General features: G+C 56.0%; 1 protein-coding gene across 7 annotated transcripts in view; it reads right to left on the bottom strand.

Annotated features, from left to right (window-relative positions):
- LRP8 (LDL receptor related protein 8) overlaps window positions 1-27,936 on the bottom strand; it is a 95,301-nt gene that overhangs the window by 31,903 nt on the left and 35,462 nt on the right. For all 7 annotated transcript variants that reach the window (XM_074265889.1, XM_074265894.1, XM_074265892.1 and 4 more), the window contains exon 3: window positions 3,668-3,790. In XM_074265889.1, coding sequence (XP_074121990.1) covers window positions 3,668-3,790 — 123 coding nt within the window. The remainder of the gene's footprint in view (window positions 1-3,667; window positions 3,791-27,936) is intronic.

The following is a 27,936-nucleotide window of genomic DNA, read 5'->3' as shown; positions in this document are numbered from 1 at the left end:
TACAGAAAAATACCCTGAGGCAGAGCCAAGGTCACAGGTGGGAGAGCCATGGTCTGAACTTTGAGTCTGACCTAGGGCTGAACATGACCCTTCTACAACACCGGACAAGAGGCTGGCCAGTCTCTGTTGGGACAGGGAGCTCACTAGTCTCCCTTGATGATGTCCAGACAAAGGGCGCCTTCATTTCTGCCTCCCCCAACCCACTGCTCCTTGTTCTGCTTCCGGGCCAGGGAGACGCGGTCTGATCCCCCAAGGACCCCTAGGAGCTGAAGAAAAGTGATGGAAGGAGAGGAGGGAGAAGGACTCGGCCCTTGAAAAAACCGGAGAAAGAACTTTAAATCTTGGAGACTCAAGATCCTCAGATCTACACAGAGGTGAAGAGCACAAAATGACCCGGGCAAGATCACCCATAGCTGGAGGTTGAGGCGGCGGGGTCCCAGAAGACCCTCTGGGGGGCTCCCCCACCCTCGGTACTCACAGACCTAGTCCCGCAGCAGACCGAGGCCCAGAGATCAGGCCCAGGGAGCCAGGCCTAATCTGCCCAGAAGGACCCCCCTTGTACTGCCCAGAGCATCACCCCATGGAAGCGATGTTAACTTCCCAGAGGCCCTTGGGGCCTCCCCTTGAGCCGCCCCATGGGAGCCGGGAGGGTGGCTCCTGTGTCCCTCACACCAGCTCTGGGCCCTCAGGACCCCCCAAGGAGAGCTCCCTCCAAGCAGAGACACCTGCAGCCGTTCTATTTGTGCCTGACACACGCTAAGTGTCTTATAGGGTGACTCGGGCCAGTCTAGTGATGGAGGAGCCGTCTGTGCCCAGAGGCCCCGGGCCTGAGAGCGGACCAGAACCCGGCATTCGCACCTTTTTGTTGTTTACTTTTCATTTTCTCTCTCATTTTTTTCCTTTTTTGATCTGATTTTCTTGTGCAGAGTGATATTTATGGAGAAGAGCTGCCCATGTTTAACATAAACTGGATTATTTGCCGTCTGGGGAAGGGGGTGGGAAGGAGAAGCAGAGACTTGGAACACTGGGGAAAACTATCTTTGCACAGATTTTGAAAATAAAAAGCTAATATTAAAAACAAAATGTAATTTCTCATTCAAAATAAGTATTTGTTGAGCAATAACCCCCGCACCCCCCCACACAAAGTGCACGGACCTTCCCAGGTAGAATCCCCGGAACGCTCTTCACCGCCCACACCCGAACAAGAGTTCTCTCCCAACAAGCAGCGCTCAGCCAGCGGGATCCCTCCGGTTCGTGGGGAACCCGCTCCCTCTCAGGCGCCCCCCTCCATTCCGGGTCAGGAACGCCTCCTGACTTGCCCTCGGCCCCAGTACTCTAAGCTCCGCCAGGAGGCTGAGACCAAATTTGAGCTCGGGGCCCCCGACCGCAGCCTCGGGACCACCCCACGTGGTGCTTATTTGGGGGTTTTACATATTGTCTCACTCGATCTGTCCGACAACCTCTGAAGCTGGCGCCCGATGCTTCCCGTTTGAGGGATGGAGAGACTGGCCCCAGCAGATGCGTGACTTGCCCAGGGCAGCGCAACTTTAAAGTCCCTGCTCAGTCACCAGCCAGCGGCCTCCCACACGCTCGTGCCCCGTGATCCCATCGTGTAAAGAACAGGAGGAGAGGAGGGGGTCCCCAAGGGGGGAAAAGAGGGACCGGCCCTGGGGCGGGCTGGCTCCTTGCCAGGGGCAGGAGAAGAGGGCGCTCCCAGGTTCCCAGTAGTCCCCTGAGTTACCAGCTGAAATCTGGGGGGGGGCAGGGAACAGAAAGGGCACTTCAGACATGGTTCTAAGAAGAGGTCTGGCCCAGACTTCCCCCTCGGCCCCCCAGGGCCCCCGCCCTCTCTTTCTCCAAGGGCTCGTAGAGGGTGGTCCCCATCCCGGCCCCTCCCCGGGGTTTCAGTTCCTTTATGAAGCCGTCTGAGCTCGGGGACGCTCCCTTCTCCCGGGGGTGAATGTGCACCAGGAGAACCACGCTTCTTTGGGGAGAGGGGCTGAACCCCGAAAGGGCGAGCTGGAAACGTGGGGGGAGGGCGCCCCAGCACGCAGCAGCTGCGCCTCCTATTTGGGGACGGCTCCGTTTAAAGGGGGGCCTCCCCTCTGTGACTCCAGAAGGGACCTGGGCATCCCTGAGTCACAGTGTTATACTCTTCTAGGCACATCACGTGATCCCCCCCCCCCCCCAAGGAAGATGCTTCTGGCCATGCTGCCGAAGGCGGGCGGAGGGGGAGAGGCCGCTGGGCAGAGACTACGGGGACTGACGGACATATGGAAAAGGTGAGAGATCAACAGACAGACCGACCCATCAACAGACGGACAGACAGACTGACGGACAAATCAATGGATAAACAGACTAACAAACAGGAGGCAGACAGATCAACGAACCGACAGACAGACCAAGTGACAGACAGCCTGACTGACAGACACTGTGGGCAAAACAGGGCGAGCCGAGGTGCAAACATGCGCGCACTGTCTACACACGGGGAACAGGGGCAAAAGACAGGGGGAGAAGAAACGGCGGGAGCCCAGCCCTGGCCCGAGGGGCCCGGGGAGCAAAGCCCAGCAGGCGCGGGCGGCTCTCCCCTCCAGGGCGCCCTGCGCATGGGCTGCAGCGAAGGCCCCTCTGGGGCGGCAGCCGGGAGCCTCTGCACCCCCCAGTTCAGTTCAGGAATATTTATTTAATCAGAGAATATTCAGCACAAGAACCTCAGAGGTCGCAGAATCACAGGAACTCAAGCTAAAAAGAGCCTTGTGTCTGAACACGGGCGTTAGAACAGAGAATCTCAGAGAACAAGGAAAAGGCACTGGGAAGGGGCCTGGATCATGGAGTGTCGGAGCTGGAGGAGACGGGGGGGGGGGGGGGGGGGAGGTCAGGTCTGGGGGGCTCTGGTGACCCCTTAGCACAACATACCTCCCAGGCGAGGCTGCTGAGGGGCGCAGGAGGAAGCCCCACAGCCGAGGTCCCTGTGCCACCCGCGCCCATGCCCTGCCCCCTGTGCCCACACTCACTGCCCGTTACACCCGCCCCCCGCGCCCGCACTCACTGCCCGTCACACCCGCCCCCCGCGCCCGCACTCACTGCCCGTCACGCCCGCCCCCCGCGCCCGCACTCACTGCCCGTCACACCCGCCCCCCGCGCCCACACTCACTGCCCGTCACGCCCGCCCCCCGCGCCCGCACTCACTGCCCGTCACACCCGCCCCCCGTGCCTGCACTCACTGCCCGTCACACCCGCCCCCTGTGCCTGCACTCACTGCCCGTTACGCCCGCCCCCCGCGCCCGCACTCACTGCCCGTTACACCCGCCCCCCGCGCCCGCACTCACTGCCCGTCACACCCGCCCCCCGTGCCTGCACTCACTGCCCGTCACACCCGCCCCCTGTGCCTGCACTCACTGCCCGTCACACCCGCCCCCCGCGCCCCGCACTCACTGCCCGTTACGCCCACCCCCCGCCCCCCGCGCCCGCACTCACTGCCCGTCACGCCCGCCCCCCGCGCCCACACTCACTGCCCGTTACGCCCACCCCCCGCCCCCCGCGCCCGCACTCACTGTCCGTCACGCCCGCCCCCCGTGCCCACACTCACTGCCCGTTACACCCGCCGCCCACCCCCCGTGCCTGCACTCACTGCCCGTCACGCCCGCCCCCCCGCGCCTGCACTCACTGCACGTGGCCTCGGACTCGTCGGAGCCGTCGGAGCACTCCTCCTCGCCGTCGCACTTCCAGCGCTCGGGGATGCAGTGCCCGTTGTTGCAGGTGAAGTCGCTGTCCGAGCACGTCTTCTTGGCTGCAGGGAAAGGGAAGAGGCTTGGGGGGCTGGCACCGAGGTGCCCCCGGGGCGGCAGCACAAGGCACAGCTGAGACAGCCCCCGGGCCTGGCTCTCCTGGGCACCGACGCTCCCTGAAACCGGCCCTTCCTGGGGTCCCCGGGCCGTGGCCCCGAGCCGGGCGGTGCAGGCCAGCGGGGCCTTGGGGACTCGGCCGTGGGCAGCAGGAGAAACAGCAGCGAACGCTGGGCTGGGGTCGCCCCACGCAGCCCTGGGAGGGAGGCCACGTGCCATTCCCCCATTTCGCAGACGGAAGAAGGGAGGCTTGGAGGGCAGCAGTGGCTCAGGAATCAGTGGCCGCTCTTCTGGAAGGGCCCTGAGGTCGTCCGGGCCGACCCTGGTCAAGTTACGATACGCCTAAATGGACGCGGGGTCTGGGGGAGGGGCCCCCGAATGTACCTCGAAGCCCCCGGCCGTGCCCCAGAGACGGCGACCACCGTGGGGACGCTTCCGTAAAGCACCCCGGCCCCTCCCTCAGCTGTTCCCCTCCCCCTCCATCCTCCTCCTCCACAAGCAGACGGTCGTCCCAGGAAAGTCTCTGGACAAACGGCCCGGCCGGGAAGGGTCCTTTCAGGGGGCACCGGCCAGGGCCACGCCAGGGCTTCAGAGGCTTGGGGCTGTCCCCAGTCCCCCTCTCACCCCTAATCTGGGGCCAGACCGAGGGGATCCAGCCCAGCCCGGGCCCAGCGCCGCCCCCAGAACCAAGGGCACCTGCAACATCCAACCGTCCGGCTCCCCTGCCAAGCCTTCCCAAGAGCCCCTGGTTTATTTGGTGTGATTTGCATATTATTTGCATGCAGTGTGAATGATTGGAGGAGCACTGATGGAGCCCCAGCCTTCCTCCGCGCCCGGCTCCGCGTCTGACAGGAGACAGTCCAGGGGTCTCGGGGCGCAGAGGGGGCAAGGGAACAACAGGGGGCGCAGGCGCCCCCACAGAGAGGGTCAGGCTGGAGAGGAGGGAGGGTCACGGAACCAGAGCCGGGGGGCCTGAGAACGGGGGGGGGGGGGGGTTCAGGGCTGGGGGGCTTAGGAGATCATGCCGTCAGAGCCCGCTCCTTGTTTGGTTTCCCTGGAGTTCCCCCCGCAGAGTCAGAATGAGAAGCCGGGTTTCCAGACCCCCGATCCCCGGCCACGTTTCTTATGAAACAGAACTTGGGGGGTCCGCAGCCCCCTCCCCCTGCGCTGGTCCGTGCTCTCCCTCGGGCAGGGCCTGGGTGAGCGTCTCCGGCTCTCCCGAATGGCTGCGTCAGTCCACAACTCCACCGTCGTGTGTGGCTGCCGCTCCTCCCGCCTCCCGCCAACACTTGTGGTTTCCCTTGTTTTCTGAGCCAACCCCCTTCTTTGGGGGGGGGGGACTAAGAGAGCGAGGTGAGGCAGGGCGGGGCCCACAGATCTGGAGGCAGGAGGCCTCTCTGGCACCAATGTAGCCCCGGGGAAGCCTGGGAGCAGGGAGAGCTGAGCTCGAATGTCGCCCCAGGGCGTGAGCCCTGGGTCAGGTCCTGGACTCAGGGTAACGTTTCAGGGTTTTAGGTCAGGCCCTTTGGGGTCTGACTCTACAGGCTACGAAGGGTCAATAAGCGCCAGGCCACACTGCTCCTCTGCTCCAAGGAACTGGCCGCCGGCTCCCCGACCGCGCTCGTTCCTGGCTTTAATGATGCTGACGCGCGCTGTGGTACTTGCCGCAGTCAGGAGGACCTGAGTTCAAATCCAGCCTCACGGTGTGATCCTGAGGCAAGTCATTACCCCCAATTGCTGTGCAAAAATGAATGCCGGACTGCCTGACAAAGGGTGGTGGGGATACGTTTGAAAACGAAAGTAACACAAAAAGCACTGACTTTTTAAAGTTTCACACATTTTTGAAAAGAAACTTGAGCCCGGCTTGAGGAGCCCCGCCTTTCGGGGGAGTCCTCGCCCTTTAGCAGCCCCCTTCCCCCGACCCCGAGGCTTCCTCCCGCCGGCTCCGGCTCTGCCCCTGGGTCCCTGGTCCTGATCCTTCCCGGACCTCCTCCCTCCCGATGCCCTCACACCAACAAGCCGGCCCCAAGAACAGCTGCCTCCTGTCTGGGCCGGCGGAATGTAACCCTGGTCCCCTCGGCCCTCGGAACATCGCATAATCGCCCTGAGCCCGTGATATCATAATCCGGTCCCATGGCAACCAGGCAGCTGGAACAAAGAAGCCCAGCCCCTCCCCGCCCCCACGGCTGGACAAAGGAAATCCGATTTGTGCGGCCCTGTCCAAAATGGAGCGGCGGCCGATCTGGGGAAGAAGGCCCGGCCGGGGGCTCCGCCTTCACCCTGCGCCTGGACCTCGGCCCCTTTCTTCTCTCTGGGGCCAGGGCCACCGAGACGCTCCCAGCTACCTCAGCCGGGAAGTGCTAACTGCTCTCCCGTCCTTTCCACCACAAAGGTGACCCCTTTTCGCCCTTCTGTACCCCCCCTCCCCCCCCCCCCCCCCCCCCGTACACGGAACAGGCACAGGCAGACAAAGCGAACGCTTACTGATAGCGGAGAGCCCCCGGGACCCTGCGGTTTGGGACGGCACATCCGGGGAGGGGGAGCTATTCCTGAGCCAGAGGAGTCCGCCAGCGAGTCCTGGCTCTCGCGTTACAGCCGAGGAAACGGCCCAGAAAGGTGCAGGGACCGGGGGTTACGGATGGGCCCCGGAAGTGACCTCAGAGGCACCCGCATCGCAAGCTCGAGCGTTCTGTAACAGACCAAGGTCACCGCGGCCCCGAATTCAAACGCCCATTTTACAAATGGAGACACTGAGGCTGGGGAGACGCCGTGCCTGCCGAGGATACCCGCCCCCTCTACCCCGACTCCATAGAGTCCCTCCCCTCCTCCCTGACGCTGTTCCAGGATAAGTTGCAGGAACCCAGGAGGGAGAGCGCGCGGTCCAGAGCCAGCTGACCAACCGCCTGGTTCCGGGACGGCCAGCGCGTCACCGGTGGAAGGGTCCGAGGTGGGCATGAGGAGTAAGGGCCTGGAAAAGCAGGAGGGCGGAGCAGGCGAGGGGGCCGCTGGACTGAGGCAGGGGCGCGGGCCGGGGTTCAAACGCAGCGCGGAGAACGAGGGGCAACCTGCCCTCGTCGTGCCTCCTACGGGCACGATCTCTCCGGGACGCTACCACTGGGACCGTGACACAGGGAAGTCGGGAGCCAGAGCCCTCCCCTGTCGGGCGCTGCAAGGAAAAGGCTGAGAACGAACCGACGGGAAAGGCTTTGTAAACGATCGATGCTTTTTGTGAATGGTTTACTCTGATTAAATTAAATCCTCTGTGCTCCAAGCTACTTAGCGCAGCACCTCCCTGCCTCACCCAGCAGCGGCGTCAGCCGGCTAACACCGCCACGGCCTCGTTGTGCTCCGAGAAACAATCGTGAGGTGGAATTCAGAAGCACGGGAAGACTTAGAGGAGGCGACGCGGAGCAGGGCAGCAGAACCAGCACCAGGACACTGCCTGCCGGGATCGCTCCAGAAGAGCGCAGAGAACTGACCCGCTCCCTGGAGAGCAGGGCCCCACTATGGGCGCCCCTGACCTGGGCTTGACTTTTTAAGGTCTGTCTTGGTATCCCCCGGCGCCTGGGGCATAAATGCTTGTTAACTGATTGAGAAGAAAGGTGTTCACCAAACAAACAAACAAAAAATAAAAACACCAATAAAACGTTTACAAATTAAATTAGGACTGGGTCCAGAAGCTCTTCCAGCTGCACCACTTATTAGCTGATGTTTGTCTCAGGCGCTGAGCCATGAGGACGGAGACCAGAAAAGTCCTCTGGGGCGAGGGCTTGCAGGGCTCCCAACATCTGGCTCGAAATTCAGGACTGTCCACGTGCACGGGTGCAGGGCTGCCCATCCGGGGTCTCAGGTAAACTGCCCTGGTGCAGTCTGTCACGTGGTTTTACTGCCCCTAAAGGAGAGTGAGCCGGGCAGGAAGTGCGGGCCCCAAACGGGCCTCCCAAGGGGCTGGCAGCCTCGCGTGGCCTGACTGGGGGGGGGAGAGAGGGGGGCGTGACCCGTCCAGGTGGGAGGACAGGAACGTGACAGCTGGGGCATCTGGAGTCCCTGCCATCCACCTGGTATTGAATTTGGTCCTTCCCAGAAGCCTGGTCCCGAGGAGCTGTTACTATTCCCATTTTATAGCGGAGTAAGCTAAGGTTCAGAAAAAGTAGGGGAGACTGTGGGACCCGCAGCGGGTCCTGGTCCGATCTGCACTCAGGGCTTCGAGGTCCAGCACTTTATGTCCTGTCCCACGGCTTTATGGCCGAGCCCTCTCCAATGGGACAGCCCCAGGAGTCGCCCTGAATCCCACCCCACAAGGGCCCTTGATTTTCCCTGCAGGAGGAACAGCTGCCCCCTGGTCCAGAGCGGGAAGTGACGTCAGAGCCGGACGGGACCCTGGACACCACTTATTACAGCTTTCTTTTTACGTGAAAGGACAAAAGGGAAGCGATCTGCCCAGGGCCCCACAGCAGAGCCGGCAAGAAGTGGAACACAGAATTCTCCCGAGTCCTGACGCGGAAGTCCAGAGAGAGCTACAAGAACCACCAAGCCACCGATTTGGGCCTAGACCTCGAGGCCGAGCGTCCGCCCCGGCAGAGAGCCGTGTGTCCGTGTCCGGCCGCCCCTGTCCCCCCCAGCGCCCTGACGTCCTCCATCCTGGGGCCCTTTCCGAGGCCGCCCGGCTAGTACTCTATATTCCGACACTGTTCCGCGGTCTCTCCCAGCCTGACGTCCTGGGATTCTGCCGTTCCACGACTCCCGCTTCCCCTCTGTGAGTGTCTGCCAGACCCCTCCGCGTTACCAAGACAACCCCAGCCAGCAGAATTCCAATTACCTTGGGGGGCTTAGCCTACCCCCTCCCCCGCTCGCTGCCCGCCCAAGAAAGGACAGTGACTATTAAACCGTCATCCCGGGCAATGGGGACTGTCTGGGGAGATGCCATTTGGCCACGGGCACGAAAAGCGGGGAGACGGGGAGGAGGAGGCTCATCACGGGCTCATACACACACACGTGTGCGTGCACACACACACACAGACACACACACAGACACACACATGTGCACATGCACACACGCACACACAGACACACATACACACATGCACGTACACACACAGACACACGTGCACACGCACACACATGCACACACACGCACACACACACAGACACGCATACACTCACAGCTCGGGCAGGGAGCCTGTGGGCCCGGCTCCCCCTCCAGTCGCTGGCTCCAGCTGGCCCTGGGGAGCTGGGACCCCTCCCCCTTCCAAAGCATCTGCTCGGGCACCGGGGAGGCAGGCGGGATCAGGCCGGGCAGACGCCCCGGGTTTGGGGAGGAAGTTCAGAGACATTCAAGACAGAGCCACTGACCCCGGGGGGACAGGGGGCCCCTCCTGCCCATCTCCTTTGTCCAGAGATGGGGTCTCAATGGTCAGTGACAGGTCAAGTTCACACACCCAGTCAAGATAATCACAAAGGGCCGGAATCCTTGTGATCACAGATTGAGCTGGGAGGATCCCGAGACCATGGAGTCCAACCTCACTGGACAACAACAACAACAGAATAAAGACCAGTAGAACCTAATAAGCACCTACTACGTGCCAGACACTGTGCCAAGCACAAAGATCTCCTGCGGCCCTCACAGCAACCCTGAGCGGAGGTGCCGTTATCGTCCCCGTTTTACAGCAGAAAAAACAAACAGATTAAGTGACTGACGAGGATTTGAACTCGGCACTTTGTGACTCCAGATCCAGGGCACGCGGGGCTGCTCCTAGCAGCAGATGAGGAGGCCAGAAACGTCACGCAACCTGCCAGTCACAGACCACGTGCGGCAGCGTGGGGCCGCGTGGGAGGACACGGGGGCCGCACAGAAGGACGCGGGGCCGCGGGGGAGGTCGCGGGGCCGCGGGGGAGGTCGCGGGGCCGCGAGGCCGCACAGAAGGACGCGGGGCCGCGGGGGAGGTCGCAAGGCCGCGAGGCCGCACAGAAGGACGTGGGGGCTGCACGGAAGGACGTGGGGCCGTGGGGGAGGTCGTGGGGCTGTGGTCAGTGCTGAAGATCACATCCAGCTTTAGTCCGGAGGACCCCGGTACGGGAGTCACACGGGCCGCCAGGACACAGCGCCCGTGGGGACAGCTGCGTTTGTTCAGCACATGCTGGAACCAAAAGCAGGAAGGCGGGGGCTGAGACCCATGGAGGCAAAATCTCAGTTCAGGGGAGGCCGCAGGCCGTGGGGGAAGGCCGGACCCAGGGGTCGAGTCCCACGTGGAGGCTTCCTGGCTGGCTGACCATGGGCGCTGACCACTGTCCCGCCCCGGGATTTGCTGGGGGGGGGGCACAGATGAACTGCTAGCCTGCTTTGGAGGGAGCTTCCACACTGGGAGTCCCCCCATGAAATCGCAGGAATGGAGCCCGAGGCTCCGTGGGCCCAGTCCCCTCCTGGCGGGCGGCTGGAGGCCAGGAGGATCCTCACCCGCTCTGAGAAAATGTCTATGCTAATGTCTTTGTCGGGCCAGCCCAGGAGGGGGAGCGCGCAGGCCCAGCATCATTAATCAGGGGGTGACATCTGAATTTGCCTTCCGCCAGGACCCCCGACATGGGAGGGAAGAGCGAGCACAGGGACGGCCACGGAGGCGGTCAAGATGTGACGGCCTGGGAAAAAGCCTGAGGGGGGAGGCGCCCGTCCTCTTGCCTCCTCCCTTGGGTTTCGGCCACCCTTCCCTCCTGGCCGCAGCTCACCGAGGCATCGGGGCAGAAGGGAGCGTCGAGGCCGGCCCGGCCCCTCCACCCCAGGGAGAACCGAGGCCCCGAGAAGCTGAGACCGGACCAAGACCCCACAGGGAGCCCACGGCGGGCGCCGTCCTGGAGTCTCGGCCTCCAAGGCCGCCCCAGAACAGAGGGCGCTTCCCCAAACCCTGCCCGCGGGCCCTCGAAAATGCCATCTTTACCCCTTCCCCTCAGCCAAAACGCAGCGGAAAAAAGCCCCCGTTACATCCCGGGGCCGCCCCCACCTGGGAGTCCTGTCTCTAGGCAAGGGGAGAAACCCCAAAGCGGCGGCCGTCTCCTCTCGCCTCGGCCTTTCCAGTGGACACAAGGAAGCGTTTCTGGTAGATTCCCTCACCCCCCACCAGCAGCCACCCCCAAGCAGTGGCTGAGCACCTACTGTGCGCCGGATACGGCACAAGCCCTGCCCTCCTCGGGAGTGGGGGTGGGGGGAGGAATTACAACAGGGACAGAACTCGGCAGACAGACAGACACGACGGAGGGAAGGAAGGCTGCCAAGTGGGGGGCGCCGGCAAGGCTTCCTCTGCGGGGGCAGCTCGTAGGGAGCCGCAACCCCCCTCAGCCCCTGCTCCTGCACCAGGTGCTCTGGGGGTCACACGGGAAGGATGTGTGAAGTCCCCCCCTCGCTGCTTTCTCCCTAAGAAAGGTGAGAATCCACAGCCTCTGCATGTAGGCAGGAGCGGCCCCACGCCCCCACATCTCCCCAAGAGGTGACATAGGATCCATCCTCGGGGCGCCTGCTCTGGGTGCTGGCAAGGCCGGCCCCACGCCCCCAGGTCAGGCATGGACGCTGGTGTCTGAATCAGAGGCAGCAGCCGTACCAGGACCTCTCAGGGCCGGGGGGCGGGTCAGAGGTCACCTCGGCCGCCCCTTTTCCTGACTCTGCGTCCTGCCCGGCACCGAGACCTCCTGGGGCCCCCCTCAGAAAGGGAGTCCCAGGGCTTCCCACAGTCGGGCCCCAGCCCCCGGCAACTGGTTAGAGAAGTGGGGCCGTCCCAGGGCTTCCCGACCCGCGGCCCCCGCCGTCGCCAAGGGCTGCCGGGGCTCTTCCTGGGGAATGCCGGGCTCCCTGTGGCCGCTCTCGGCCGCCCCTCCGGCGTGACAGAGATGGACGCCTTCCCTGGACCTCTGACAAAGGCGTCTTCCCTTCCCTGTGATTTGTGGGAGGGGCACTATTCAGCGCCTGACAGCTTGGGGTGATGGACTGACCCAGCCCCCGGTGGCCTCCGGCCCGAGAGGGGCCCCTCAGGCTGGCGCCGGCCAAGAATCCGGCAGCGCCTCGGCCCGGGGGAAGAGTCAGCTTAAAAGTCAGGGCTGGGAGCTGTGCATGAGGCCGCACCCCTCTCCGGGGGCCTGGGGCAGCCTCAGTAGCGGACCCCCTCCTCAGGGCAGTTCCCTGAAGGCCGGAGTATGAGGGCTCTTGGGGCTCTCTCCAAATCTCCCATTTTACAGATGACCAAAGGGGGCCAGAGAGCTTGAGGGACATTCGGTCGACTGGGCCACGTGGATCCTGCTGGCAGGGAGCCCCCTGTTACAGAGAGCACCCCTCCCCACATCCTCGGCCTGCCGGATGCTGGTGGGGCTCAATCCATGGGCGGGATCCCTTCCCTGGGGAGGGGCCCAGAATCCTCCAGAATCCGCGCCAGTGCTTAGGATGGTGCCGAGCACTTCGCTGGCACTCAGACATTTGAAGCTCTTCCTACCTTTCCAGTCTTCTTACTGAACTCCCCTTGGTGTGCACACAGTAGGTGATTAATAAATGCTGGTTGGCTGCACTTTGCTGTCGCCGTCCTCTCCTTCTCCCAGCCTCAGCTCAAAGCCAGCCTTCTTCGGGAGCCCCTCCTTGAGGGTGACTTGGCAATTATCCCGTCCACACCTTATATGCTCACACTTGCTTGAAGGTTGTCTCCCCCATTAGGCTCTTTAAAGGCAGGGGCTGGTTTCTGCCTTCCTGTGATCAGTGCCAGCACAGGGTAAGGAAGAAGGGACCATTTACTACACCTACTATGTGCCAGATACTCTGTAAGCACTTTGTCTCATTTGATCCTCACAGCAAGCATGGGAGAGAAGGGCTGCTATTGTGCCCATTTTACAGATGAGGACCACAGAGGCAGACAGAGGTCACTGCTGAACTCAAGTCCTCCTCACTGAGCACTCTGTCACCTCCTAGCTGAATGAATGCTTAGTGAAAGTTGTCCCCCGTTTGCAGATGAAGAAGCAGCTTGCGGGGGGCCACAGAGCTAAGCAGGGGGGCTCCTACCATCCAGTCTCCCAAATCTGGAGGGGGGTCCGGCCTGTGACCGTCCCCTCCCGATCCCCTTCCGCCCCGCCCCTAAGGCCTCTGGGGGACACCGGCACTTTGTGGGGCGCCCGTCAGTGTGTGGGAGTGCGGGTCAGTGATCACGCCTGTATGTGTGTCTGTGTACATGGGAGTGTGTCCCATCGGGGCTGGTATGTGCACACTGGGGCACACACTCACTCTCTCACACTCACACCCTCCCCTTTGCACAGCTGGGATGGTCTCTCCCAAAGGCTGGATTTGCACTCCCTCCTCCCGCCTCCCTCCTCCCTGCCTCAGCTCCAGGCCCCGGGCCCCTCCCCGGGCTTTATCTGTCAGAGGAAGGGCTTGGGCCCATAACCACTGGACCTTTTGGTCCCTCCGGGCTCGGAGCCGACAGCCAGACCTCAAGGGCTCTTTCCATTCCTCCACAACACGGGCCGGGGTCTGAGGGTGAGGGCTCGGACAAGACCCGCCCCCGCTGGGGAGCCCGCCTCGGTTTCCCCGTCTGAAAAGTGAAGGCAGCCGCGGCTCCCCCGCTGCCGTGGGGGGCGTCTCCTCTCCGGGGACTCCGCGCCGCAGTGCGCGGCTGCCAGAAGAGCTGACACAGGGGTCCTGCCGGGACCTCATTTGTTCGTAGTCGTTAGGAGCTCCAAGCGGCTGCTGAGGCTGGAATATCCTGGGGCTTAACGTGATGAGGCAGAGGGGAGGGAGGAGCGCTCGCAGCTCTCAGCAGATGCCATCACCTGTGGTCGGGACCCCCCCCAGCCAGAGCCGGTCACAGCCCTGCTGGACAGGGAAGGCCGGGGGCCCTGAGCTCACACGGACGGGATAAAGCCTTCCCTTCCATGTTTCCATCCCATCCTCCGCTCTGTGCTGTCTCCCCACTCAGACCGGAAGCTCCTTGGGGGCAGGGACTGGCTTTTACCTTCCCCTGTGACCCCAACACTTAGCCCAGTGCCTGGCTCACAGCAGGTGCTTAATAAATGCTTACAGACTGACCGATTCGATTGGTGGGAACTCTACCTCCAGAAAAAGAAGGCCTTCTGATCCATTCTCATCCTGGAATCTTTCGCTTTTAAACATGGCATTGTTTTATAAAACTACCTGGACAACTGAGTTTTATCTTGTACGTTCAAAAACATGATTCAGAGAAAGGGTTCCTGGCTCCGCCAAAGGGGTTCCAGACCCCCAAAAGCTTCAGGGTTCTAGATGTAGCTCCTCAGGTCTAGGAAGGGCTCTGTGGGGGGTGCTTTCTCTTGAGGGAAGTCCCCGACAGAAGCCCCTCCTCTGGCAGCGATGAGCCCCCCCACCCCCTCCTCGCGAACCGGTTCTAGCTGGAGAACGATGGCGGGGACGTGGAAGCGCGCCAGCCGCTGAAGTCAAACTGCCGCAGCGAGCAGCCAGGCTGGTAATGGGTTTGGTGGGAAGTGAGGAGGGATAATGTTTAAAGGCTGTTAATTCTGAGTCTGCAATAAAAGAAATTAAGGCGTAATATAGTGAGGAGGCCAGCAGGCCCATTAACCTGCGCGGAATACCAATTACGGAGACGTCCTCCCAAAAGCGAGCGAGGGGGCGGGCACAGGAGGCTCAGAGACAGCTTGGAGGCGAGCGGGGGAGGCGGTCTGCCTCCAACAGCCCCTCAATCACGGGACAATAAAGAAGCCAGCCTTCACCCAGGCTTTCTGAGGGGAGGAAGCCAGGGAGGAGGGGGGAAGAGGGGTTTCCAGGCTCCCCGGGACCCTGCACTCAGGCACCCCCAGCCTGATGAAGACACGGCAGCCAAAGGAGGCTAGAAAGCCGGAGCCGGAGGGGAAGCCCACACTCTCATTTGACAAATGGGGAAACTGAGGCTGGGAGCGGGGAAGGACTTTGCCCATGATCCCACAGTGATCTGATTCATTTTCCAGCCAGTCCCCTTCTCCAGGCCCTTGTGGCAGCCTCCAGCGGGGGTTCTGGCCTCTGCAGCTTTCAAAGGGAAGTTCCCGAAGCACAGGCAGCCTGGCCAGGTCCCCCCATGCCCGTCTCAATCCAGTTCCGACTCAGCTTTCCACATCTCCTGCTCTAGGAACCCGGCCATTCCCTGTTTGAGCACCAGCTGAGGGAACAGGGCCCGAAGGCAGGAGAAAGAAGGTCCGGCCACAGAAGTGGATAGGGCTGGGCAGAGGAGCAGGGGATGTCACAGGGGGCAGAGGCAAGGAAGACCCTCCTAGCAATCCCATCAGTCCTTTGGGGGAAGGATGGACCTCTACAGTGGTGGAGGATGTCTCCACGCTGGGAGTTCCCTTTAGCCCTGGCCAAAAATGGAGCAAAATGGATTCCGTGCTCTCTGACTAGCCTTCGAATGATAAAAAAGCAAACCCGAGCGCCTGTCCGCGGGACTGGGGTGGGCGCCCGGGGGTCTGGGTTAGACTCCTGCCTCTGACACTTAGCTGCACCCCCCGGCCTGGGTCCCTCACCTTAACAACAGACAGCCCCGAATTTCCCTCGCTGGGCGGTCCGGAGGGCCAAGGGAGGGGGTGAAACCCTTAGTGTTTCAACTGCTCTGTAAAGGCTGCTCTTAATGATGGTGATGGATGATGATCCATTCTCCCTCTTCCCTCCTTCTCTCTCTGTCTCTCTCTTAAACTCTGTCTCTGTGTCTTATTCTCTCTGTCTCAGTCTCAATCTTTCTGTCCTGTGTCTCTCCATCTCTCAGAAGGCCGGGCTTGAATCCTTCTGGAGCACGGGGCACCAAGACCAGCAACTCTGGGTTCAAACCTCATTCTGCCATTACTAGCTAGGCCCCATGACCCTTGGACCTGGAGCCAGGGGTGCCAGTCCCAGCTCCATGGGGGGCTCTCCTGAACAGATCGCAGGCCCCAGAGGTGGGGGTGGGAAGGAGCTCCCGCCTCGGAGGGCTTCTAATCCCTCCTTATCCGCCCATTCGCTATAAATTAGCCAGCCCAAGAGCAAGTCCTACACGCCATCAGGGCAGGAAAGTGAACAGGGATGAAATCCGAGCGTCCCCCCAGGACAGATGGGATGGTACAGCCATCTGGCCCAAACCCCTGGTTTAACAGAGGAGGAAACTGAGTCAAGGGGTCAACCGGCTTCCCCAGAGTGCACCGCAGGTACTGGACTTCCTCTCTGCTGTTTCCCCTCTTATCTCCTTTACTAAAAAAGAAAATTTGGCATTAAGAAATATTCTGTTCCCACCTGAGGCAGCTGGGTGGCTCAGTGAGTAGAGTGCTGGGCCTGGGGTCAAGAAGACCAGAGTTCACTTACAAGCCGTGTGACCCTGGGCAAGTGGCCAACCCTGTTAATGAATTTGTTAAATGCTTAGCATTGAATCTGAGTCGATCCCAGAGTCCCGAACTCAAGGTCATCCCAGCCTGGCTTACAGAGGCGGCCAGTCCACTCTGACTTACTTAACCTTCCACGCTAGTTTCTTCATCTGTACAAAGGAGAATTTGGGTGACAAGACTTACAATCCTTCGGGCTCCTAATCCTCTGATCTTATGAAAAAAACCTTTGGAAGGATCTGCCTTCCTCGCTTCCTGCCACTTCTCCTCGCGTCCCAGGATCCTTGAAAGAATGGAGCTGTGATCCAGCCCCCCCCCCCAAGAAAGATTGGCCGGGATCTGTTGGCTTCTTCTCTCCCTATACCCTCTGTTCCCCCCCTCAGGCCCTCCCAGCCTCCCGATCCCTCCATTCCACTGGGACGACAAATGGCCGGTGAGATTTCGGCCATTTCACTGAGCAATTTCAGCCGAGGAGGGGCCGCTTCTTGGGCTGTGACCAAGCTGCAGCCTGATGGGAAAATCTAGCAGCATAAACAGGACCTTCAGAAAACCGAAGAATCTTACGGCACTGGTCCCAAACCTGGGATTGTTTCTAAAAAACATGCTACCCCTGCCCCAACTCGTTTCTCCTCCAAACTCCCCCCTGGGCACCCCTTTCCTTCCTTCCAGCCACACGGGAGCACAGCTTCAGACTCCTCCTCCTCCCCCGCCCTCACGCTCTCCTCTCTGGCTGTGAAGTCGTTTCCAGCTTCATCGTGTCTCCAATTTGGTTTCTTGCCATCACTCACAGTCACCACCTCGGTTCAAACTCTAAATAACTCCCATTTGGCCTGCTGTAATGGCCTCCACCTGGGCCTCCCTGCCTCTCCTCTCTTTCTTCTCCAATCTAGAGCCCCAGGCCTGGGTTCAAATCTCACCTCTGGCACTTACCACGTGTGTGATCTCAGGGGACTAATTTGCTTTCCCTATTTCCTCTTCTGTGAAATGAGAGGCTTGAACTAAGAGGCTTCTCTGGTCCCTGCCAGCATTTAAGATGTGAGGTTATGGTAGATATTTACACCACCCTGGACAGCCATGGATTTTCTTAGCAAAGACACTGGAGTAGTTCGCCATTTTCTTCTCCAGCTCACTTTACAGATGAGGAAACTGAGGCAAACAGGGTGAAGGGACTTGCCCAGAGTCACATGGCTGGGTTGGATTTGAACTCAGGAAGATGAGTTTTCCTGACTCCAGGCCAGGTGTCCTATGCATTGCACACCCCATTCCCCAGCGGTCCAGGAAGTTAGGGAGACCCGAATTCAAATTTCATCTCAGACAATTACTAGCTGTATGAACTTAAGCACTTAACCTCCCTAAACCTCAGTTTTTCTCATCTGTGAAATGGGGATGATGATAATAGCATTGCTTCGCTGGATTCTTATGAGGATCAAATGAAATAATACAAGCAAAATGCTCTGTAAACCTTAAAGAACTATATAAATGCTCATTATTACTAGTAATAATAATACTATTTTCTATACCATAAACTATTATAAAATATAAAGCAGCCAATCACCAGTAAACGATTTAGTTTTCTGACTTCCTCTGGAAGATTCCTTGAATTTAATGTGGACTCCACCAGAGATTGATGGGTGGGAGGGGAGTAGCTGTAGATGGTTTTGTAAATGTTTATCCTAAGGTCACAGAAGGAGAGCTGGAAGGAGCCTCTCATTTGATCCCAGTTTACACATGTATTAAGTGCCAAGGTGAGATTTGAACCCAGGTCCAGTGCTCTGTTCAGAGGCAGGTAACATGAAGATGAGGTAACTGGAAACTACACCCTACAAAGCCTGGTTAAAAGAAGGGGGGTGTTTAACTTGGAGACAATTGGCAGGAACTAGAGGGGCTGTCAGACGAGGAAAGACCCCCCCCCCCTTGGCCTGGCCCCAGGGGCAGAACCAGGGCCACATCTTCAGCTTGACTTCAGGCAACATCCCCAGTGTCAGGGTGGTCCAGGGGTGGAGTGGGAGGCCAGGCCCCAACCTGAGGCCCCAGATCTGTCCGTGGTGCTGAAACGCAGGGCGGCCTTGGGAGGAGCCTGAGCTGTCCGTGGTGATGAACCCTCCCCTGTGGCTCCTGATGGTTCCATTAAGGGAGAATGAAAATGTGTCTGATTAGGGGGAGAGCAGTTATGGGGACAATGCACCGATGGGCTCCCGGCCAACTTCCTGCCTCTCGGAAGCATCTAACTACGCAGCTGTCATTTTTTTTTTTAAACTCCAGTCATGATAATTAAATAGTCATTATGAGAAGGCTCCCAGAGACCAGGGCTGAGTAAAGAAAGCCACAGCACAGCGAGCGATGGCAGCCGAACGGGGCCTGGAACATCCAGAGGTAGCCCAGGGTCCGAGTGCGGCTCTGAGGCCTTGGCCAGTCATATGACTTCTAGATACCCCCCCAAGGGTCTGAGAAGATCCAAGGAGAAAAGAAAAGGAAAAGTACTTGACAAGTGAAGACTTTTCCCAGAAAGCACCAGAACTTGAGGGGCTGGAGGGGAAGGGAAGGTTTGATCTGGGGCAGGGGCTCGGTTTATGTGAGCCTGGAGTAGAACTGCGTCCCTAACACTGTCCTACGCGCTGGTTCTGAAGTTAGAGGAGCTGGGTTCCGATCCCAGCTTTGCCGATGATAAGCAGGCCACAGCTTGGGCTTCTCCCCAATGTTTCTCCCTATTCCTCCAGCTCCTTCCATTCCTTGTAGTGTGTGTGTGTGTGTGTGTGTGTGTGTGTGTGTGTGTGTGTGTGTTATGTAAACATACACACACACAGACATTGGATCATAGGTCTCAAGCTGGAAGGAAGCCCAGAAGCTCCTAGTCAAACTCCCTCAGTTTACAGAAAAGGAAACTGAGACTTTGTTACTATGTTAAAGGAGGTTAAATAGTCACAAAATGTCACAAAGGTGGTGAAAGTCGGAGGCAGGATTTGAATTCGGGTCCTCCATTTCAGAGCCACAGCTCTTCCACTGCTGTGCCCCCCAAGTGAACATAAGCTCCCCAAGGGCAGGGAGTGTTTCAGGTTTTTGTCTCCATGTCCCAGGACCTTGCACACAGTGAGAGTTTAATAAGCGATCGTTGACTGACGAATCCGTTAACTGCAAAACAGACCCAAATGTCTCTGAGTCCCTCGAGCTCCCCTGTACATACGTATGCATGAGCGCCTGCACACACACACGCACACATACACACACACACCTCTAACAACATCGCGTCATGGCCAGATGGTCGGCTCTTCCTGGAGGACAACATTTAATGCTCTAATTAATTAACAACAAACTCCCCCCTTTGCCCATTCGCGTTGCCTTCGCCCTGACCAATATGCTTACACTCCGACCCCCCCAAAATGGGCACATGTGAAGTAGATCGGGAGAAGAAATCCCTAGGGACCGTCTTACGCTCATCTGGTTCCACTGAGTTCTGGCTCTCAAACAACATGTTGGGGGTGGGGAGCTAGGGAGGAAAAACAAATCGGAGTAACAGTTATCACTCACTCCTGCATAAAGGAGCAACCCCAAATTCTGTAGTCTGGCATTCGAGGTCCTCTCCATCCAAGAGTCCGGGTCATTTATTAGGTTTATTGCCTATCACCCCCCCAGAAAAGCACTGGCCCAGAAGGGGAAGGGGCGGCACCAGGAAGCAACAGCAACGTAGAGGTCGGATTCTACAGATGGGTCGTCCATGAAGTAAATGGCAGAGGGACCCTCCGCCCGAGCAACTGCCACGGGCCCTCCCAGCGTGGGAGAGAAAGTCAGGACACAGAAGTCAGGGATTGAAGAGCATGAGAGAGGAAGAATCCACTGGAACACCTTGGACATTCTACCTTCCTACCACAAAAAAGGCCAGGGCCTATCTGAGAGCGGTTCTTAACCAGGAGCCTATGGATTTATTGTCTAAAAATACTTTATAGGATACGTTTAAAAACATGATTCTGACAAAGAACCTATTGCCTTCACTGAAGTGCCAAAAGGGTAAGGACCCCAAATGGGTAAAGAACCTTTTGTGTATATTTATATTTCTAGGTTGGTGCAGGCCCACCCCGAATCCCTGTGGCTGCCAAAGGAGGCAGAGGCAGAAAAGCTTGACCCTGAGCACACTTGGAGGAAAAATGACCCAGCCCTCACTGCCAACTCCACCCTCATTCTCTACTAGGAACATGGGGGAGCATCAAAATGGAAGCTGTGATGATTAATGTAGCCTCCTCTTTGGCCTCCCGAAAGGATGGTCTTGCATGGTCTCTCCTTCCTTCTTCCTGCTGCCGGCTCACCGTGGCCTGACCTTCCCATTCCACCTTGGTGCAGGGAAGGGTTCCCAAGAGGGAGGCCCCTTAGCTAATCACTGGAGAGGATCGCAAAGGATACTGGGCCATGACTTATTCAGTATTCTGAATAATACAACACAAGGATTTCTTTTCAAGGCAGGAAACGAGGAAGAGAAACCAGGTGGGTCCTTTGTGAGCATCGGCCTTGCTAACCCCATGCACACAGTCCTTCAGCCTCCATCTGAACACTGTAGTTTCTCAAAGAAAGTGGATTTGAAATGTGAAATAGGGCCCAAAATCAGGTATTGGAGATTAAATCATAAGCTCTCAGATTCGGAAGGAGTCTTGCTGGGGGATCAGGGCCCATCTGGAAATGAACAGAAGCCCCCTCAAAAGCATCCCTATTACGCACTCATAATCCTGTATGAACTCCAGCAATGGGGAACCGACGACCTCCAGAAGCAGGTCACGCCTCTGTTACTCTGCTACAAAACCCTTCTCTACATCAACCAAAGATTGCCTCCATGCAAGCCTTGCACCTTTGTTTTAGGATCATATCTAGAACCCACATAAAGAGTCAGCTGTCTTTGGATAAGTCCTTTCTCTACTTTGGTCTTCAGTTTCCACCTCCAAAAATGAAGGAATTAAACTGGAGGGTTCTATCAAGACCCTTTGGGTTCTACTACTGGTTAACTTGGAGATTTCCTGATCTGGAAACCATGATTGATAAAAACCATCTAGAGAACAGCATCCATTCCAGTGAAGGGCCTTCCACATCTTAGGAGAACTGGTGGAAGGATCAGGGCAGTTTAGCCTCAAGAAGGCTCCGGAGATCTACAGAGAGCTGCCTGGGAGGATCTGAAGGAAGGAACAGCCTTAAAACCAAAAGTGATTGGGGGGTCCCAAAGAAGTGAACTGAGGTTCAATGGCTGGAAAGGCTTCCGACAACATGGAACAGGCAGTCTTGGTGGTTTGCAAGCTCTCTCTCACTGCAGGTTTTAAAGCAAAGGCCTCAGCCTTTGCTTTGACCTTGTCAGGAAGAGCATAGTGGGGATTGTTGTTAGGGGACAGGGGTAGGGAGGCAGTGGGAAGAGCGTTACTTCTGGAGTCACAAGATGTGGGTCCAAATCCCACTTCTGCTGTCCACCATCTGTGTGAACTTGGGTGAGTCAATCAACTTCCCTATGTTTCCTCATCTGTAAAATGGGAAAGTTGGTCAAGACAGCTTTAGACATCCCTTTCACTCTGAGAATCAATAAGCACTTATTAAATGCTTACAGTGTGCCAGGAGGCACCCGCAGGGCCAGCATCACTGCCTCCATGGGGCTGGAATCCTCAACCACCTCTCAAGGCTCCTGGGTTCCAACCCTTTCACTTTGTTGTTGTATTGCTATCGTTCAGCCATTTTTCAGTCACGTCTGACTCTGTGACCTTATTTGGGGTTTTCTTGGCAGAGATACTGTAATATCTTCTCCACTCATTTTTACAGATGAGGAAATTGAGGCAAACAGGGTAAAGTGATTCACCTAGAATCTTTTTTTTTTAAGCTATACCATTTGTTATTTTTTTCTAGTAAATTTATTTATTTTTAATACATATTGCTTTATGAATCATATTGGAGAAGAAAAATCAAAGCAAAAGGGAAAACCATGGGAGAGATTAAAAAAAAATGAACACAGACTAGGCTGATTTACATTGTCAGCTCTTTTTCTGGATGCAGATGGCTTTTTCTATCCAAAGTTTACTGGGTCACTGAACCATTGAGAAGAACCAAATCTTCCATAGTCGATCATTAGAATCTTGCTTTTACTGTGTACGATGTACTCCTGCTTCTGTTCGTTTCTCTCAGCATCAGTTCATGTAAAACTTTCCAAACTTGCTAAAATCAGCTTGTTCATTTTTTATAGAACAATAATATTCCATCACCTCCATGTACCACAGCTTGTTCAGCCATCCCTAACTGATGGGATCTACTCATTTCCCAACTCTTTGCTACCACAAAAAGAGCTGCTACACACATTTTTGCACATGTTCACTGAGAGTCTTATACCTAGCAAATGGCTGAAGCCGGATTTGAACTCAGGAAGATAAATATCCCAGACTCCAGGCCGCACTCTCTATCCACCATGGCCCTTCACTTTACAGCAGAGGAACCTGATGGACTGAGGTGATCTCAGGGGCAGGCGACTTGGCTTTTCTACCACTCGGTGAGAGACACAAATGTTAGCGACGGCCATGGCCAGTCGGGGAAGACCCACTTTCCATGAGAGGAAGTGACCACTTCTGCTTTTGCCTCACTTTCGTGGTCTACATTTGGCACTTTTGCACCTGGGTTTGCATGGCTTCCTCCTCTCCCCACAGAATGGAAGCTCCTCGAGGGAAGGCTCATTCATTCTATCCCTATTATCCAGCGCAACTCTGAGGGGTTTAGACAGATGCTGCTTATCATTTTAAGGAAAACTCCCTTTACCCCTATGCTCACTGGTTTTGTCAAAAGCTTTTTCTGCATCGACCGAGATGATCAGTTTTGTTATTGATATGGTCAATCATGGCAAGAGTTTTCCTGATATCGAGCAGTCCTGCATCCTGGTATAAATCCCACTTGGTCACAGGGTGTTATCCTGCTGAGAAATTGTTGTAATCTTGCACAACTGTGTGGGAGGAGGGAGGAGGGAGAAAGGGAGACAACAGGGAGAGAGAGAGGGAGGAAAGAAGAAGGGAGAAAAGGAGGGAAGGAGGGGTAGCTTTGCAGCTGGATCCGAGGCCACTAAGTTCACCCAGCTCTCTTTCTTGTAAAGGGCCCGCCTTCCAACGGGGCCTGGAACATCCAAAGGTAGCCCAGGGTCCGAGTGCGGCTCCGAGGCCTTGGCCAGTCATATGACTTCTAGATACCCCCCCAAGGGTCTGAGAAGATCCAAGGAGAAAAGAAAAGGAAAAGTACTTGACAAGTGAAGACTTTTCCCAGAAAGCACCAGAACTTGAGGGGCTGGAGGGGAAGGGAAGGTTTGATCTGGGGCAGGGGCTCGGTTTATGTGAGCCTGGAGTAGAACTGCGTCCCTAACACTTGTCCTACGCGCTGGTTCTGAAGTTAGAGGAGCTGGGTTCCGATCCCAGCTTTGCCAATGATAAACAGGCCACAGCTTGGGCTTCTCCCCAATGTTTCTCCCTATTCCTCCAGCTCCTTCCATTCCTTGTAGTGTGTGTGTGTGTGTGTGTGTGTGTGTGTGTGTGTGTGTGTGTGTGTGTTATGTAAACATACACACACACAGACATTGGATCATAGGTCTCAAGCTGGAGGGAAGCCCAGAAGCCACCTAGTCAAACTCCCTCAGTTTACAGAAAAGGAAACTGAGACTTTGTTACTATGTTAAAGGAGGTTAAATAGTCACAAAATGTCACAAAGGTGGTGAAAGTCGGAGGCAGGATTTGAATTCGGGTCCTCCATTTCAGAGCCACAGCTCTTCCACTGCTGTGCCCCCCAAGTGAACATAAGCTCCCCAAGGGCAGGGAGTGTTTCAGGTTTTTCTCTCCATGTCCCAGGACCTTGCACACAGTGAGAGTTTAATAAGCGATCATTGACTGACAAATCCGTTAACTGCAAAACAGACCCAAATGTCTCTGAGTCCCTCGAGCTCCCCTGTACATACGTATGCATGAGCGCCTGCACACACACACGCACACATACACACACATACCTCTAACAACATCGCGTCATGGCCAGATGGTCGGCTCTTCCTGGAGGACAACATTTAATGCTCTAATTAATTAACAACAAACTCCCCCCTTTGCACATTCGCGTTGCCTCCGCCCTGACCAATATGCTTACACTCCGACCCCCCCAAAATGGGCACATGTGAAGTAGATCGGGAGAAGAAATCCCTAGGGACCGTCTTACACTCATCTGGTTCCACTGAGTTCTGGCTCTCAAACAACATGTTGGGGGTGGGGAGCTAGGGAGGAAAAACAAATCGGAGTAACAGTTATTACTCACTCCTGCATAAAGGAGCAACCCCAAATTCTGTAGTCTGGCATTCGAGGTCCTCTCCATCCAAGAGTCCAGGTCATTTATTAGGTTTATTGCCTATCATCCCCCCAGAAAAGCACTGGCCCAGAAGGGGAAGGGGCGGCACCAGGAAGCAACAGCAACGTAGAGGTCGGATTCTACAGATGGGTCGTCCATGAAGTAAATGGCAGAGGGACCCTCCGCCCGAGCAACTGCCATGGGCCCTCCCAGCGTGGGAGAGAAAGTCAGGACACAGAAGTCAGGGATTGAAGAGCATGAGAGAGGAAGAATCCACTGGAACACCTTGGACATTCTACCTTCCTACCACAAAAAAGGCCAGGGCCTATCTGAGAGCGGTTCTTAACCAGGAGCCTATGGATTTATTGTCTAAAAATACTTTATAGGATACGTTTAAAAACATGATTCTGACAAAGAACCTATTGCCTTCACTGAAGTGCCAAAAGGGTAAGGACCCCAAATGGGTAAAGAACCTTTTGTGTATATTTATATTTCTAGGTTGGTGCAGGCCCACCCCGAATCCCTGTGGCTGCCAAAGGAGGCAGAGGCAGAAAAGCTTGACCCTGAGCACACTTGGAGGAAAAATGACCCAGCCCTCACTGCCAACTCCACCCTCATTCTCTACTAGGAACATGGGGGAGCATCAAAATGGAAGCTGTGATGATTAATGTAGCCTCCTCTTTGGCCTCCCGAAAGGATGGTCTTGCATGGTCTTTCCTTCCTTCTTCCTGCTGCCGGCTCACCGTAGCCTGACCTTCCCATTCCACCTTGGTGCAGGGAAGGGTTCCCAAGAGGGAGGCCCCTTAGCTAATCACTGGAGAGGATCGCAAAGGATACTGGGCCATGACTTATTCAGTATTCTGAATAATACAACACAAGGATTTCTTTTCAAGGCAGGAAACGAGGAAGAGAAACCAGGTGGGTCCTTTGTGAGCATCGGCCTTGCTAACCCCATGCACACAGTCCTTCAGCCTCCATCTGAACACTGTAGTTTCTCAAAGAAAGTGGATTTGAAATGTGAAATAGGGCCCAAAATCAGGTATCGGAGATTAAATCATAAGCTCTCAGATTCGGAAGGAGTCTTCTGGGGGATCAGGGCCCATCTGGAAATGAACAGAAGCCCCCTCAAAAGCATCCCTATTACGCACTCATAATCCTGTATGAACTCCAGCAATGGGGAACCGACGACCTCCAGAAGCAGGTCACGCCTCTGTTACTCTGCTACAAAACCCTTCTCTACATCAACCAAAGATTGCCTCCATGCAAGCCTTGCACCTTTGTTTTAGGATCACATCTAGAACCCACATAAAGAGTCAGCTGTCTTTGGATAAGTCCTTTCTCTACTTTGGTCTTCAGTTTCCACCTCCAAAAATGAAGGAATTAAACTGGAGGGTTCTATCAAGACCCTTTGGGTTCTACTACTGGTTAACTTGGAGATTTCCTGATCTGGAAACCATGATTGATAAAAACCATCTAGAGAACAGCATCCATTCCAGTGAAGGGCCTTCCACATCTTAGGAGAACTGGTGGAAGGATCAGGGCAGTTTAGCCTCAAGAAGGCTCCGGAGATATACAGAGAGCTGCCTGGGAGGATCTGAAGGAAGGAACAGCCTTAAAACCAAAAGTGATTGGGGGGTCCCAAAGAAGTGAACTGAGGTTCAATGGCTGGAAAGGCTTCCGACAACATGGAACAGGCAGTCTCGGTGGTTTGCAAGCTCTCTTTCACTGCAGGTTTTAAAGCAAAGGCCTCAGCCTTTGCTTTGACCTTGTCAGGAAGGGCATAGTGGGGATTGTTGTTAGGGGACAGGGGTAGGGAGGCAGTGGGAAGAGCGTTACTTCTGGAGTCAGAAGATGTGGGTCCAAATCCCACTTCTGCTCTCCACCATCTGTGTGAACTTGGGTGAGTCAATCAACTTCCCTATGTTTCCTCATCTGTAAAATGGGAAAGTTGGTCAAGACAGCTTTAGACATCCCTTTCACTCTGAGAATCAATGAGCACTTATTAAATGCTTACAGTGTGCCAGGAGGCACCCGCAGGGCCAGCATCACTGCCTCCATGGGGCTGGAATCCTCAACCACCTCTCAAGGCTCCTGGGTTCCAACCCTTTCACTTTGTTGTTGTATTGCTATCGTTCAGCCATTTTTCAGTCACGTCTGACTCTGTGACCTTATTTGGGGTTTTCTTGGCAGAGATACTGTAATATCTTCTCCACTCATTTTTACAGATGAGGAAATTGAGGCAAACAGGGTAAAGTGATTCACCTAGAATCTTTTTTTTTTAAGCTATACCATTTGTTATTTTTTCTAGTAAATTTATTTATTTTTAATACATATTGCTTTATGAATCATATTGGAGAAGAAAAATCAAAGCAAAAGGGAAAACCATGGGAGAGATTAAAAAAAAATGAACACAGACTATGCTGATTTACATTGTCAGCTCTTTTTCTGGATGCAGATGGCTTTTTCTATCCAAAGTTTACTGGGTCACTGAACCATTGAGAAGAACCAAATCTTCCATAGTCGATCATTAGAATCTTGCTTTTACTGTGTACGATGTACTCCTGCTTCTGTTCGTTTCTCTCAGCATCAGTTCATGTAAAACTTTCCAGACCTTGCTAAAATCAGCTTGTTCATTTTTTATAGAACAATAATATTCCATCACCTCCATGTACCACAGCTTGTTCAGCCATCCCTAACTGATGGGATCTACTCATTTCCCAACTCTTTGCTACCACAAAAAGAGCTGCTACACACATTTTTGCACATGTTCACTGAGAGTCTTATACCTAGCAAATGGCTGAAGCCGGATTTGAACTCAGGAAGATAAATATCCCAGACTCCAGGCCGCACTCTCTATCCACCATGGCCCTTCACTTTACAGCAGAGGAACCTGATGGACTGAGGTGATCTCAGGGGCAGGCGACTTGGCTTTTCTACCACTCGGTGAGAGACACAAATGTTAGCGACGGCCATGGCCAGTCGGGGAAGACCCACTTTCCATGAGAGGAAGTGACCACTTCTGCTTTTGCCTCACTTTCGTGGTCTACATTTGGCACTTTTGCACCTGGGTTTGCATGGCTTCCTCCTCTCCCCACAGAATGGAAGCTCCTCGAGGGAAGGCTCATTCATTCTATCCCTATTATCCAGCGCAACTCTGAGGGGTTTAGACAGATGCTGCTTATCATTTTAAGGAAAACTCCCTTTACCCCTATGCTCACTGGTTTTGTCAAAAGCTTTTTCTGCATCGACCGAGATGATCAGTTTTGTTATTGATATGGTCAATCATGGCAAGAGTTTTCCTGATATCGAGCAGTCCTGCATCCTGGTATAAATCCCACTTGGTCACAGGGTGTTATCCTGCTGAGAAATTGTTGTAATCTTGCACAACTGTGTGGGAGGAGGGAGGAGGGAGAAAGGGAGACAACAGGGAGAGATAGAGGGAGGAAAGAAG

The sequence above is a fragment of the Sminthopsis crassicaudata genome, chromosome 4 (assembly GCF_048593235.1).
Source record: "Sminthopsis crassicaudata isolate SCR6 chromosome 4, ASM4859323v1, whole genome shotgun sequence".
NCBI lineage: Eukaryota > Metazoa > Chordata > Mammalia > Dasyuromorphia > Dasyuridae > Sminthopsis > Sminthopsis crassicaudata.
Note: the sequence above shows the minus strand (reverse complement) of the source record. Positions and strands in the feature narration are given on the sequence as shown.